General features: G+C 35.9%; 2 protein-coding genes and 1 pseudogene across 3 annotated transcripts; all 3 read right to left on the reverse strand.

The window, feature by feature from the left end:
* Positions 1–1,982: 1,982 nt before the first annotated feature.
* On the reverse strand, positions 1,983–4,417 carry LOC125834916 (auxin-induced protein PCNT115-like). The gene is made up of 5 exons (XM_049514067.1): positions 4,190–4,417; positions 3,277–3,495; positions 3,012–3,184; positions 2,828–2,930; positions 1,983–2,507 (listed from the first exon to the last, which is right to left on the reverse strand). The coding sequence occupies exons 1-5, from the start codon at positions 4,415–4,417 to the stop codon at positions 2,166–2,168; spliced, it is 1,065 nt and encodes a 354-aa protein (XP_049370024.1). The 3' UTR covers positions 1,983–2,165.
* Positions 4,418–5,734: 1,317 nt separating this feature from the next.
* Positions 5,735–8,994, reverse strand: LOC125834917 (auxin-induced protein PCNT115). The gene is made up of 5 exons (XM_049514068.1): positions 8,754–8,994; positions 7,397–7,612; positions 6,737–6,909; positions 6,549–6,651; positions 5,735–6,194 (listed from the first exon to the last, which is right to left on the reverse strand). Exons 1-5 carry the CDS (start codon positions 8,976–8,978, stop codon positions 5,856–5,858), a joined length of 1,056 nt encoding a protein of 351 aa, XP_049370025.1. The 5' UTR covers positions 8,979–8,994; the 3' UTR covers positions 5,735–5,855.
* A 359-nt stretch (positions 8,995–9,353) lies between these two features.
* On the reverse strand, positions 9,354–15,151 carry LOC125834923 (auxin-induced protein PCNT115-like; annotated as a pseudogene). The gene is made up of 8 exons (XR_007443380.1): positions 14,928–15,151; positions 14,617–14,817; positions 14,345–14,517; positions 14,166–14,268; positions 13,724–14,069; positions 10,147–10,291; positions 9,959–10,061; positions 9,354–9,840 (listed from the first exon to the last, which is right to left on the reverse strand). The product of XR_007443380.1 is annotated as an auxin-induced protein PCNT115-like (transcript).
* Positions 15,152–15,661: the final 510 nt, after the last annotated feature.

Below are 15,661 nucleotides of genomic sequence, written 5' to 3' on the forward strand. Positions count from 1 at the left end.
TGAATATTGAATTACTGTTTTTGAAGTGTAGTGAGAAAATATATTTAAGACTCTACCAATTAATAGAGATAAAATGACATACTCACTATACCAATCATTATTTTCTTAACAAAGGTAAGTTAAAATTTGACAAATAAAGGAGTAGTAAAGTAAAATAAAATGTGTAGAGTAATTATTGCGGCCTAACTTTTGAGGAACTCTTTTGGTCCTATTATTGCTTTTCATATGTGTAGAGTAATTACTGCGGCCTAACTTTTAAGGAACTTTTGGTCTTAGGGGAGGAGGGGGAATAACTATGTTTTAGTGTAGATAAGGGTAGTTTATGTTTTAGTGTAGATAAGGGTAGTTTGGCTGGGGGAGGGGGGAAGTGGAATGTGATAATCAGTGTTTTAAAAAGCTCTGTTGGGACTTGCCTTGGGAATCGCCCTAGGGTGGGACTTTAGCAAAACGCCTCGAGACTCAAGTGTGGGGCTTAGTTCTATAAGACTTACGCCTTAAACGTCCGACTGTATGCCCTAAGCACATCCAACGCTCGAGGCTCGAGGCTCGCCTAACATATCTTACACAAATTATGTGTTAAAATCTTTAGTTAAGATTGTTGACCCTCATAATTTTTGAATAATTGAATGATACATAATAATTTTTAATCTATAGAGATAAAGAAGTTTGAGAATAATTCAAATAACAAGTATTAGTATCGCATCTTTCCTATTTGGTAACACTGTGAAAGTAATTATATACTTTGCGTAACATTTTTTTTATAAATACGTCGCAAAATTTTACTTTTAAAACACTAATGATAATATTTCGAATGGTCACTCAATTTAGAATATGCTACTTTTGTGACCATTCGAAATTGGAAATAGATATACATATGTGTTGTGACGAAAAGATGAAAAACGAAAATCTAAAATAAAGAACACCAAGTTTAACGTGGAAAAATCCTTCAAAACGAAGGTAACCACCACGGGATCGACAAGATCCGAATTGCTTCACTATAACAATAAGAGAGTTACAATTATTCTTCTAATGGCTACACAACAAGTGCCAAAAGAGAACAAACAATAGCTACACCAACAAAAGATAAATAGAAAGAAACACCACCCAAACCCAGCTGCTGTTCGGGACTTAAAACAGGATCTTGCTGACTTCCGAATCCGATCTCCACCGTTCAAATCAACCACCAAGATGTCAGGAACACTCAGTACAAATTTCAGCCCGATCCAACGGTTAGTTAATCGGAAAACACGATCTGAAGGTTGCTGGTCGGAATATAGGACTGCAGCAAAAGAACCCTTTTTCTTCTCTCTTATCTCTTGTTGAAAGCTCTCTCAAAAACCTCTCTTATGTCCTAATGTCTTTCAAAGACAATATTAATGAGCAATCTTAATTATTCTCTCAAGACCATCCTCTATTTATAGAGTTGTGCTTTTCCTTACAAAGCCAAAACCAACTCCAAATAGGATTACTATTCCAATCCTTTTCCTAATAGAATTGGAAACCAAATAAAGAGAATAATTCCAATCCTTTTTCAAGTAGGATTAGGCCATGGGCCTTTGGCTGGAACACGGGCAATAGCCCAACAATATGGAGAGAAAAATAATCGATCAATCAAGAATATGAAACCATTTTATTTCAAATAAGGTATGAACATGTTGCAAACACCTTTGAGCTATGATTTTGATTTATTATATATGACAAAAGGTTATTGATGATGGTGGCGGGTAATTATGTTAAGTGATATAATTAGAAAATCAATATTAGATAAATATTTATCGATCAAGTAAAATATCAAAGAGGAGATGAGATAGTTTTCAAAGGATGAGCTTTGGCTAAGATGGCACCAAACTTCTCCTCCATGTCCAAGTATTTTGGCTCAATGCATGCCTCAAGTTTCCAACATTACTGGCATCAATTTCAATGCCAATGGAAATCCAGGGCATGTTCTTCGGCCAACACCAAATAGAATCATTTCAAAAAAATTGTAAAAGAGAGTCACAAGTTTATTGTTTATACCATTATAACATCGTAAGTAGCACGATAGACTGAAATCGAAAAATATACTCTATATTACAGCGCGCAAAATACAGAAAAAACTTAGCTCGACTTAACACACACACACACACACTAATTACATACTCTGAGACACTAGTTAAGCGATTGCATCATTCTGTAGCCTTCCACGATGAAAGGGGCGGAGTTTCTGAATTCTTATGAGTACTCATACCAGGAATATACCGATCACCCTGGACTGCATTAGCTGAAACAATGGATTCAAGCTCTTCCATATCTTCTGATGTTAACTTTATGGACAAAGCTTCAATGTTCTGGTTGAAATTTTCAATCTTAGTGGTGCCTGGGATGGGACACACGTCGTTTCCTTGGTGATGTACCCAGGCCAACGCCAGTTGAGAAGGGGTACATCCCTTCTTTGCAGCCATTTCACAAATCCGCTCGTACAAGATTTTGTTCTGCTCAAGATTCTCAGCCTGGAACCTTGGTAGATGCTGCAAAAATTGAACATCTATTTGAGTCAAACATGTATTTTTCGACTTTAGTACATCGTATACAGAGTAGCACAAATGTTAAGTTCATTCAATATCAGTAGCCACAAATACGACTCTCAATCAACAAGGTCAAAAGGCAATATGTATGCATTAACTAACTACCATGCTCCTTATATACATTTAAGGACAGAAATATACTCGCGATATAAATACACAACAATGAAACATGATATCTATATGTTTGAAATCCAAAACCATACACAAATACAAGCAAATCTAATAAGTTTGAAACTCAAAACAACAATAAATACAAAGCAAACCTTTCGGTAGTCTTCATTTTCCATATCCTCAAGCAGCTTCGGACCTGATGACAAAAAGCCCCGTCCTAGTGGACTGTAAGCCACAATTCCAATTCCAAGTTCCCTAGCAGATGAACATCAAGATCTCACATTGTTATAGACCGCGCACTAACATGAAAAAACAACAGAAAAGAAGTAAATATACCTGCAGGTAGGAACTATTTCTTCCTCCACGTCTCTCGACCACAGAGACCATTCTAACTCGACTGCTGTTATTGGATGAACTGCATGCGCCCTTCTAATTGTTGACGCTGATGCTTCAGATAAACCTATGTGCTTTATTTTACCCTCTTCTACCAGTTTCTTAAGTTCTCGAATCTAGTAAAACAGAGTTCAAAGGAACAAGAAATGTTGATCATTTTAAAGCCTGCATTTTATAGAGTTATAAATTGAAGAGAAAGAAGACCAACCGTGATTTCAATGGGCACACGCGTATCAATTCGGTGCTGATAGTACAAGTCTATGCAGTCAACATCAAGTCGCTTTAAGCTAGCCTCGCACGCTGCCCTCACATAGGCTGGATCACCATGCACTTCTCTGTTTCCCTCTGCTCTCTTATCATCTGATGCTAAAACAACACCAAATTTTGTTGCTAACACAACTCGCTCTCTCATCCCTCCCTTCAAAGCCTACATTATCAGAGACGAAGGGCATTGTTAAGTAGTTCACGAAGTTGATGCAAACCTTGGAAACTACAGTTCAAATCTTAACAGAGACAAAAATACGATGTAGCTTATTTCCATATGTCTAAGTCTTAGTGAGTAAAGTTACAAGATACCTATGCTGGTGGAAGATAACAGGTATCTAGGTGAAATAGTCAAGGTGCACGGAAGCTGATCTAGACACTATTGTCACTAGAAAAAAATACAACTAGAGTACATTGGAAATACAAGTTCACTATATATATATATATCCACCAACCACTGATTATCAGGTGAAAACAACAAAATATAATGCATCATGCCAACCCCCAAAACGTAAAGTACAAGACTTTAAGCACTAAGAACAATCATATATTGCATAAGTAAAAAAAAAACTATTCCAGCTCAAACACCAGTAATTAGCAAGTAACAAACCACACTCCTACCAAAAACCCAAAACCAAAAGGTACAACAGTTAATGCATTACGTACAACCATACTAGTGCATAAAATTTAAAAAAAAATGAAAAAATAAACATTTAATTGTTCTCTCCGTTTCAATTTATAACTTTAAAACACATTCTTTAGTTTAAAATCACGAGATTCAACTTTTTTTTACTTTCTTAAACTTCGTATCTAATCAAAATCAAACAAACAAATTAAAACGCGGAGAGTAATATTACCTTGCCGATGAGTATTTCATTAGTGTTGGGTCCATAGATATCGGCAGTATCAAGAAGGGTGACGCCGGAGTTAATGGCATGGTGGATCACTTTGATCATTTCGGGTTCGGGTTTGGGTAGCCCATAAAAATTAGCGGACATACCCATACAACCAAGCCCTTGAGCAGATACTTCAAGCCCAACTGAGCCCAATTTGATTTTTCTCATTTTTGTTCCCTTTTTCTCCATTTAGCTAATAATGATTTTTATTATGAGAGATAGTGAAGAAATTTATGATTTATTTATAGCTGACATTGAAGGACTGTATCTGGCGGCTCGTTGTGTTAATTGTCATTCATGATGAACTTTACAAGGCATACGTATGCACCTAAGTTCGGGATTTGAATTTTATGAGTATAAAGGATACTCAAAAATTATTTCAGAGTTAATTTTTTTAATCTATCATACTAAACGATCTTTTAGTATGAAATAAAGTATATTTTAGTGAATATTTATAGATAAATATATGATTTACATGGAAAGTAATAAGTTCGGATGGATCTAATTTTGTAACATTGTGAAAGTGTGCAATGCATAATGGTCATGATTATTGGGTTCATAATTACATATTTATATATATATAAATTAATCTTTAAATACAAATACAATAATAATTAAAAAAAAATTACTAAATTCGCAGAGAGTTAAAAAAAGTAATTATGAATTCTTGACACTAATCTTGAATAGATTATTGTACATTTTAAATATTTTTTTATATATAAATATAAAGTCTAAATACTAATAACACGACATATATAAATCTATACTTAGTATTTATAACTTGATAGTACAAAAGTTTAACACTAATAATGTATATAGCTTTAATTATAGAGATGAATACTTTTTTATTAAATATTAAAGGAGCGGGATCGGAGTAATATTTTATACACCGATTATGGATTGTGACAAAGAATATGTAAGCACATACGTCATTATTGATTAAAAAGAGGACCATAGGGGTTGTATGAACATTTTATTGCCATTAATAACTTTTTTTCGAAAAATGCATCATATTGTATTATTTCAAGCTTGTTTCGAAAAATTATTTATGCAACTTTATAGATGTCTTTTGTGATAATATCGTAACGCAGGACTTCAGCAATTTTGGAAGCTAAACATGCTAAAAATAATGTCTATAGCTAAACTAGCTAAATGAGTGAAAATAATCGAAGAACGGAAGTTTGCCTGGACACTATCATGATTTGAAAAATACTTCTCGACTCTGTCCAATTAAGGAAAAAGATTGAATTATACATATTTTGTAAGGCAGTGGAGGAATAAATATCAGTATTTTACTCCATAGGTAAAAGTCTACAAACAGTGGCGGAGCCAAAATTTTCAATAAGAGGGTTCAAAATCTGAAAAAATAAACACATGAAGTACTCGAAGGGGGTTCGACATCTACTATATATACCTAAAAAATTATTTTAACCATGTAAAAATAATATAATTTTCCATCGAAGGGGTTCATCTTGGTGGCTCCGCCACTGTCTACAAACAATAAACATGAAATTTATTATTTGAACCATAAGCAAATGGCACTATAGTTTGAATTTTGAAACAGGGAAATATACTTTCTCAGTGCATATTATGCACAAACACAAGAACAACTCAAGCAACTGCAACATCATGTAGCCTTCCATGCTGAAAGGGGCGGCGTTTCTGAATTTTTGAAAGTACTCATACCAGGTATATATCGATCACCCTGGACTGCGTTAGCTGAGGCAATGGATTCAAGTTCTGCCATGTCTTCTGATGTTAACTTTACGGACAGAGCTCCAATGTTCTGGTTGAAGTTCTCAATCTTAGTGGTGCCAGGAATGGGACACACGTCGTTTCCTTGGTGATGTACCCAGGCCAACGCTAGTTGAGAAGGGGTGCATCCCTTCTTAGCTGCCATTTGACAAATCCGTTCATACAACTTTTTGTTATGCTCAAGATTCTCAGCCTGGAACCTTGGCAGATGCTGCAAAATTGAGGATCAATTTTAAGTCCAATGGGTTGAAGACATGACTTAACTATCCCACGATATCGCGTAGAAAATAGAGGTAAACAAATAGTAACACTAAACATCACGAAGGAGAGCATTGTATACCAATTAAGCAAATGGCAATATATAAGGGATAATGTAAAGTTCATACTTCATGACTTTTGATACAAACTATTGAAAGCTTTTGTTCCTAGTAATGTCATCCAGATCAAAGCTTATTATTCGAAACTCTTTCTTCCCTAAAACAAGTAAATATACTCGCAACAGAAATACATCAATGCAATTAAACATGATAGCAATATGTTTGAAATATGAAACAACAAAGCAAACCTTTCGGTAGTCTTCATTTGACAAATCCTCAAGCAGCTTTGGACCGGAAGACAAAAAGCCCCGTCCTAGTGGACTGTATGCCACAATCCCAATTCCGAGTTCTCTGAATGGTTAACAGATAGGCGAACATCAGAATCTCACATTGCTATAGACCCCAAACACGAAAACTAACAGAAAGAAGATTAAACCTGCAAGTAGGGATTATTTCTTCCTCTACATCTCTCGACCATAGAGACCATTCTAATTGTACTGCTGTTATTGGATGAACAGCATGTGCTCTTCTAATTGTTGATGCTGAAGCCTCGGATAGACCTATATATTTTATCTTACCTTCTTCGACCAGCTTCTTAAGTTCTCCAACCTAGTAAAGCAGGAATCTCAAGGGAATAAGAAATGTTGACAATAGTCTAAAAAAGAGAGCAGTTACATCTATTTTTCCGTTCATCTTCCTATTGTTTGATTCCTGTCTCCGGATGATCATTTCTTTTGTTGTTGCTTTCCTTTTTATTAAAGCAGAAAGACAGTGAATTGTTTTGCTGATTTGGACAATAAGGGCAATGATTTGGTCTAAGCAATATAAAGAGTGTGGCTAACAACAGCTAAGATCAATTCCGAAATATTGCACTGAGATATTAAGTAAAACATTTACTCGAATACTAGCCAGAAGTTCGTATTACAGTCCAGCATTTGTAGATATAATATAACTACTGTACAGTAATTATTTTGTTTGATTTTAGCAGCACTACTTCCTCAGCAGTACATCCTCCGAGTAAGATCAAATACTACATCATTTTCCTGAATAAATAATCAGTAACTACAAAGATCATAAATGGAAAAAGAGAACTAACCGTGACTTCAATTGGAACACGTGTATCAATTCGATGCTGATAGTACAAGTCTATACAGTCAACATCAAGTCGCTTTAAACTAGCCTCGCACGCTGACCTTACATAGGCTGGATTTCCATGCACTTCTCTCTTTCCTTCTGCTTTCTTTTCATCTCCTAAAACAATACCAAATTTTGTTGCTAATACAGCTCGTTCTCTCATCCCTCCCTTCAAAGCCTGCATAGATACATAATTATCAGAACATCAAGCAACAATTATTGCAAAATGGTTAAAATTTCTCAGTTGCTTATGCGATGAATGAATAAGCTTAAGAGTGTGGTTTATGGTTGATGAAGTCGATGCAAACTTTCAAAAGTTCAATTCAAATCTCAGCGGAGACAAAAATAAAATACAAGATGATTTCATTTCACCTGTCTAAGCCTTGGTTTGTAAAGTTACTCAATATTTGTGCTAGTGGAAGCTAGCAACTACACGGTGAAATAATCAAGGTGCACAGAAGCTAACTTGAACACTACTATAAGAAAATACAAGTTCACTACACTTTTGTTTCTGTGTACTTCATATTAAGAAAACAACATTCCAAAACAACGACTTTGCAGGAAAAAAAAACAAATAATCTCAAATAGTAAAATTAGAAATCGCGCACGAGGATACAGGTTTGAAGAATTATGAACAATTCTTCTTCTTAAGGTACAACTCGTGAGGCTTAAGCATCTGAAAGTCTGAAACGTAGCACATTGTAAGGTGAAAACATGTAATGGTACCTCAAAGTCTCATAACAACCCCGCCGCCAACCCAAAAAAGAAAAGTGCAAGACTTTAAGCTCTGAGAACAATCATATTCTGCATATGTAAACAAACAAAAAAGTATTCCAGCTCAAACACCAGTAATTAGCACTACTACTTACTACCTCCGTCCCGTAATGTAACACTCTTTTTTTTAGTCCGTTCCAAAAATGATACTCCCTTCATTTCAATTTGTCTGCCTGGTTTTCACTTACATGAAATTTAAGAGAATAAAGAAAGACTTTTAAATCTTATAGTGTTAAACTAAAGATACGTAGAATGTATCAAAATGTTCTTCAATTGTGTGATCTTAAACATATAGGCAATTTTTAAACGGATTAACAAGAAAAGTAAGACAAACAAATTGAAACAAATAGTTACCTTTTTAGCTTTATTAGTAACAATTTCATTTTGGGACGACGAGTAGCAATCACATACTTTTACCAAAACCAATAAAGGTACAACAATTACAGCATTACGTACAATCATCCTAATGCATAAACCCAAAGAATGGAATTCATCAACAAAAAAAAAAAATTAAGCATTTGGGGGAAAGAAGTTGAATATCATACATTACCAATGAGGATTTCATTGGTGTAAGGCCCATATACATCGGAGGTATCAAGAAGAGTGACGCCGGAGTTAATGGCATGGTGGATTAGTTCGATCATATCGGGTTCGGGTTTGGGCGGCCCGTAAAAAGCGGACATACCCATACAACCAAGTCCTTGAGCAGATACTTCAAGCCCCTCTGAACCCAATTTCATTCTTCCCACTTTTGATCCTAACGTCGCCATCGTTGTCGTTTCACTCTGCTAAATGTGAAGGACTGTGGTTTATAACTATGCGCGGCGGCTGGTAAGTAAATAGTCAATTTATCACTGCACATCTAAATACCTTTAATTCGTCTTCATGTCAATTAAACACTTCAAATTACAAAATAATCATCTAAATACCAAAATTTATGTGTCATGTTACCGTCGTATCCAAATTGTCATTTAGACCAGATTAAGGTGGTTTATATGTACATTCTCAAAGTCGGAGTGCTTACCTGCTATTTGAGGTTAAGTTTGAATGTATTTATATATCATATCATTTGAAAATATTTTTTTTAAAAAAAAAAAAAGAATCAAGTTGCATTGGATGAGAGGGATTGATCAGATGGCAAGCATGTTCAAACTTAAAAGTTGCAAGTTCAAATTATGTTTGGACACATAATTTATTATTTGAAACAACAGCAAGTAGCACAATAGTTTTGAAACAGAAAAAAAATAAAGTTTCTCATTCGATACATTTCACAACACAAGAATAACTCATCATTTATGTAGCCTTCCATGCTGAAAGGGGTGGAGTTTCTGAATCTTTGTAGGTAGCCGCAGCCGAACCGTACCTATCACCCTGGACTGCATTAGCTGAAGCAATGGATTCAAGCTCTGCCATGTCTTCTGATGTTAGCTTTATGGACAGAGCTCCAATGTTCTGATTGAAGTTTTCAATCTTAGTGGTGCCCGGGATGGGACACACGTCGTTTCCTTGGTGATGTACCCAGGCCAACGCGAGTTGAGACGGGGTGCATCCCTTCTTAGCTGCCATTTCACAAATCCTCTCATACAGTTTTTTGTTATGCTCAAGATTCTCGCCCTGGAACCTCGGTAGATACTGCAAAATTGAAGATCAAACCATGCCCCATATTACACTAACAACCCAAATGCGCACTGAAATTAAACATGATATGAATATGCTGGAACTCCAAGACGAACAATAAACACAAGCTAACCTTTCGGAAATCTTCATTTGAGCAGTCCTCAAGAAGCTTTGGTCCGGATGACAAAAATCCACGCCCTAGTGGACTGTATGCTACAATCCCGATTCCAAGTTCTCTAAACAGTTCACACATAGGCGTACATCAGGAGCTCGAATTGCTATAGAGCCAAACACGAAAAATTAACAGAAAGAAGAAAGTACCTGCAAGTAGGGACTATTTCTTCCTCTACATCTCTCGACCATAGAGACCATTCTAATTGTACCGCTGTTATTGGATGAACAGCATGTGCTCTTCTAATTGTTGATGCTGAAGCCTCGGATAGACCTATATATTTAATTTTACCCTCTTCAACCAGCTTCTTAAGTTCTCCAACCTAGTAAAACAAGATATTCAAAGGGGAAAAAATGATGATCATTAACCATTTGAACAAAGATGTGAAAAAATTAAACAATATAAGCACTCCACTTAATTGGTGCGCGGCTGAAATGTATTGGTCTATGCCAATACTCTCTAAAGGTTACCCATGCATTATATCAGAGGTACCGGCTGCTCATTTTAAATTCTTTAAATGGTTCATCAAGCTCAGAGATGTAAACTAGAAGTCAGAAAAGTCTAAATTAGAGTGCAGTTGCATCTAATTTTGTCTCAACTTCATATTGCTTCTTCCCATCTCTGGAGGATCAATTCTTCTTCTTATTTTTGTCTGTGTAGAAAGCCATTTGGATTATAATCGCGACGATTGTACTATAAACATATACAGAGACTGGCTTTCAACAACTAGATCAACTCCAAAATGATTGTGTATGTTGATCAGCATTGAAGCCATTTAGTGTTTGTAATTGATGATTAGGAAACGTTCATAACATTCATTTTACAGAGTTGTGGAATAGAGAACCAACCGTTACTTCAATGGGCACGCGTGTATCAATCCGGTGCTGGTAGTATAAGTCTATGCAGTCAACATCAAGTCGCTTTAAGCTAGCCTCGCATGCTGCCCTTACATAGGCTGGCTCTCCGCGCACTTGCATTTTTCCATCTGCAAAACATACAGCAAATTTTGTTGCTAACTCAACTCGTTCCCTCATCCCGCCCTTCAGAGCCTGCATAAATACAATGGTCATGGATTATCATATAACCTTGAGGACCAAGAGACTCTCAACCAACCCAAGAACCGAGAGTCACGCTCTTAGCAACTGACCATGACTCTCATCATTTGAAAAAAGAACAAACGAATTACATATAGACCCTCTTCTTTACCCTGTAAAAGGAGCCTCGCCCCTACAAGCAAGGACATCAATCATCAATTACTCGCTGCAACTACTACATTACACTCCGAAAAGATCTTTCTTTAATTTACTAGTATTCCTGTTCTTAGAATTGGCTGACTTCGTATCGACAAGAAAGTTTTTTTTTTTACTGGACAGCGGATCAATAATAAAACAACTCCCTCTCTTCCTCTCTGTCTCTGAGCTTTCCATTCTCTGTTATTTCTATCATTTCACTTCAATTTTTGCTACGTGTGCCCTTATCCTGACCTCGATAGATTTTAGCATCTAAATAATCAGACTATGAGAATATAGAATGAATTTGTTGGAACTAGCTATAACAAGGATAAAATCTGCATAGTAGCACTGATTTCATATATTGGAACCTTCAAATTCCAAGCACCCAGCGGAAACCATCCACCAACACCCAGGGCGGATCTAGTAAAGAACCTATCGACTCATCTAAACCCAATAGCTTTGGCTTAGACCATGTATATGCGTTAAAAAGCTCAATAAATTAGTATAAATGATAGATTTTGAACCAGTAAATTAGACGGCATATGATAAAATTTGAGTGCGAACCCATAAAGTTCAAATTTTTTTGTTTCATGACCGTGGTGTCCGGCCTAGCTTTCGCATACCTCGACTAATTCCACAGGATACCTACCACCTCCCACCAACAACAGGTATCAGATAACTCTATGCACCAAAGCTAGGACAGATAGGACATAAAGTTCAAATTTTGAATTCGCTTATGCTAGCACCCCAGAAAATATACAAGGTTTGAAGAACCATGAACTACATTTCTTGGTAAGGTCCAACTCAAGAGACTTAAAACATGTAAAGTATAGCACCAACTCCTACCCAACCTAAAACAAAGAGTAGAGTCCTTTCTATATTATTGATAACCATGGTGTCTCGATTGAACCTGAGACCTCGTGTTCTCAACTCATTTCATTGACCATTAGACTACACCCGTGGGTGCAAAAAGTACAAGTCTTTTAAGCTTTATGAACCAGCACATTTTGCATATGTTACAATTATTCCAGCACAAACACCAAAACTCCAAAACCAAAAGGTACAACAGAACAGGCATACGGTACAATAAAATCAATGCATAAATGCTTAGAAATCCAGAAAACAGTTCAGCTCAAGCACAAGAAAAGCCAATCACCAAAAAGAAAAAAAAATGTACAGCATATTTAACATTAGGTACATACATCCTACTGCATAAAACTCACAGAAATTAACAAATTGATACCTTGCCAAGTAGGATCTCGTTAGTGTGGGGTCCATATACATCGGAAGTATCGAGAAAAGTGACGCCGGAGTTAATGGCGTGGTGGATGAGTTGGATCATATCGGGTTCGGGTTTGGGCGGCCCGTAAAAAGCGGACATACCCATACAACCAAGTCCTTGAGCAGATACTTTAAATCCCTCTGAACCCAATTTCATTCTTCCCACTTTTGTTCCCTCTGCCGCCATTGTTGTGATTCAGCTTAAGCTTATTACTCTGCAAATATGCACGTAATAGAGCAAGTGGATATTGTATTGTATTTATAGAGAGGTTGTTAATTAGATGAGGTATTGACAAATGACAAACCACCAAAGTTGTGGCTGAGTGTGTACTTTCGTTCGGAAAGTTCGAATCCTGGATATGAAATTGTTTTTATAAATTTGTTGTGTAAATTTGAATTAGTATGTATGATTAAATCCTTGATATGAAATCGTTTATGTAACTTTGTGTGAGTTTGAATATGTATGTTCGTTCCAATCTTGTATATGAAATAACTTTTATAACTTTTGTGCAAATTTAAATTAGTATGTACGTTTGAACTTTGAATCTCGAATATGGAATCATTTTTGTAACTTTGTGCAAGTTTGAATTAGTATGGATATGAAATCGCTTTTGCAACTTTGTGTAAATCTAAACTAGTATGTATGTTCGAATTCTGCATGTGAAATTATTTCTGTAACTTTGTGCAAATCGGAATTAGTGTGTGTTCAAATTTTGGACAAAAGATCGCTTTTGTAACTTTGTGCAAATTTGAATTAATATGTACTTTCGAATCCTAAATGTGAAATTATTTTTGTAACTTGATGCAAATCTGAATTAGTATGTATGTCGACAACTGAACATGAAATCATTTTTTATAATGTTGTGCAAATTGAAATTAGTGTATATGTTTCAATCGTGGATATTAATTTGCTTTCGTAACTTTGTACAATTTGATTCATGTTGATTGCCTAACTTAATATACTTTTTAAGTTATTCTTGTATTAATTTTGGTATAACTTATACGATATTTGGTAGGAAGTAAGTTACGGATAGGTCGAATAACTAATACAAACCCCAATCGGTATCAATATTTTACTCCATAGGTAAAAAAGTCCACAAACAGAGAATTGATTTTATTATTTGAACCATCAGCAAGTGGCACAATAGTTTTGAAACAGAAAAAAAGAATAACAAACTTTCTCATTGCATACACTGCACAACACAAGAACAACTCATCATTTATGTAGCCTTCCATGCTGAAAGGGGTGGAGTTTCTGAATCTTTGTAGGTAGGCGCAACCGAACCGTACCTATCACCCTGGACTGCATTAGCTGAAGCAATAGATTCAAGCTCTGCCATGTCTTCTGATGTTAGCTTTATGGACAGAGCTCCAATGTTCTGATTGAAGTTTTCAATCTTAGTGGTGCCCGGGATGGGGCACACGTCGTTTCCTTGGTGATGCACCCAGGCCAACGCGAGTTGAGACGGGGTGCATCCCTTCTTAGCTGCCATTTGACAAATCCTCTCGTAAAATTTTTTGTTATGCTCAAGATTTTCGCCCTGAAACCTCGGTAGATGCTGCAAAGTTGGAGATCATTTCAAGTCAAATGCACTGCAATTAAACATAATGTGAATATGTTGGAACTCAAAACAAACAATAAATATAATCTAAACCTTTCGGAAATCTTCATTTGTCAAGTCCTCAACCAGCTTTGGACCGGATGACAAAAAGCCCCGGCCTAGTGGACTGTATGCTACAATCCCAATTCCGAGCTCTCTGAACAGTTAACAGATCAGGATCTCACATTGCTATAAACCTCAAACACGAAAAATAAACAAAAAGAAGAAAAAACCTGCAAGTAGGGATTATTTCTTCCTCTACATCTCTCGACCATAGAGACCATTCTAATTGTACTGCTGTTATTGGATGAACAGCATGTGCTCTTCTAATTGTTGATGCTGAAGCCTCCGATAGACCTATATATTTTATTTTCCCCTCTTCAACTAGCTTCTTAAGTTCTCCAACCTAGTAAAACAAGAATTGTAAAGCATAAAACACGCTGATAGTGTATTTTTTTATGCAGCATTGAGCCATTTTACAGAGTTGTGGAAAAGAGAAACCAACCGTTACTTCAATGGGCACGCGTGTATCAATCCGGTGCTGGTAGTACAAGTCTATGCAATCAACATCAAGTCTCTTTAAGCTAGCCTCGCATGCTGCCCTTACATAGGCTGGCTCTCCACGTACTTCTCTCTTTCCATCTGCAAAATGTATACCAAATTTTGTTGCTAACTCGACTCGCTCCCTCATTCCTCCCTTCAAAGCCTGTATTAGAATTTTAGTAGCTCAGTTAGTTAACTAGCTACCTGAACTTTCACCTTATTACTCATGTTCGATTAGGTACAACCATCCTACAAGAATTAAGAATTTGATACCTTGCCAAGGAGGATTTCGTTAGTGTAAGGCCCATAACTATTAGAAGTATCGAAAAATGTTATGCCGGAGTTAATGGCATGGTGTATTAGTTCAATCATATCGGGTTCGGGTTTAGGCGGCCCGTAGAAATCGGACATACTCAGACAACCAAGTCCTTGAACAGATACTTCAAGTCCCTCTGAACCCAATTTAATTCTTCCCATATTTTTTCCTTCTTTGGCCATTGTTGTGATTCAGTTAAAAAACTCGAAGAAGTGTTTCTATATATAAGCACTAATATTACTTTATTTATAATATGTAAGCACATGCGTTTTATTTATTATATGTAAGCACATGCATCACTAATGTGTTTCACTCTCTATTCATGCTAAGAAATTTTATATACTAGTTTATGACTTTTCATTTTTCTATTTAATAAGATTATTAGTCATTTTAGGATTAGGACGTCAGTTGATGCCAAGATAAGAAAGTGAGAGAGGCTGATTGTAGATGGTATGTGGAGGTATATAAGAAGTAGATTGAAAAAGTATTAGGGTAAAGTAATTAGATAAGACATGACAAACTTCATATTATTGAAGATATTACTATAGAGTATAGATAGTAAGGAATAGAGGTCATTTATTAGGATAAAAGGTTAATAGGGATAATGTTTGTCTTGTCTTACGTAGATTGTTGTGTAGTACTAGTCTTACCTTTGTAGTTCTAGTATATATATGTTGTTTATTGAGTTTTG

This window comes from Solanum verrucosum, unplaced genomic scaffold (genome assembly GCF_900185275.1).
Source record: "Solanum verrucosum unplaced genomic scaffold, falcon-dt-bn FXZP01000184.1, whole genome shotgun sequence".
Lineage (NCBI taxonomy): Eukaryota > Viridiplantae > Streptophyta > Magnoliopsida > Solanales > Solanaceae > Solanum > Solanum verrucosum.

Coding starts and splice junctions, on each gene's coding strand:
- LOC125834916 (XM_049514067.1), bottom strand. CDS start 4,417: ATGGAGAAAAAGGGAACAAAAATGAGAAAAATCAAATTGGGCTCAGTT. Junction 3,185..3,276: donor GTGTGCCCATTGAAATCACG/GTTGGTCTTCTT, acceptor CTGTTTTACTAG/ATTCGAGAACTTAAGAAACT. Junction 2,508..2,827: donor AAAATGAAGACTACCGAAAG/GTTTGCTTTGTA, acceptor CAATTTTTGCAG/CATCTACCAAGGTTCCAGGC.
- LOC125834917 (XM_049514068.1), bottom strand. CDS start 8,978: ATGGCGACGTTAGGATCAAAAGTGGGAAGAATGAAATTGGGTTCAGAG. Junction 7,613..8,753: donor ATGAAATCCTCATTGGTAAT/GTATGATATTCA, acceptor GTATCTATGCAG/GCTTTGAAGGGAGGGATGAG. Junction 6,195..6,548: donor CAAATGAAGACTACCGAAAG/GTTTGCTTTGTT, acceptor TCAATTTTGCAG/CATCTGCCAAGGTTCCAGGC.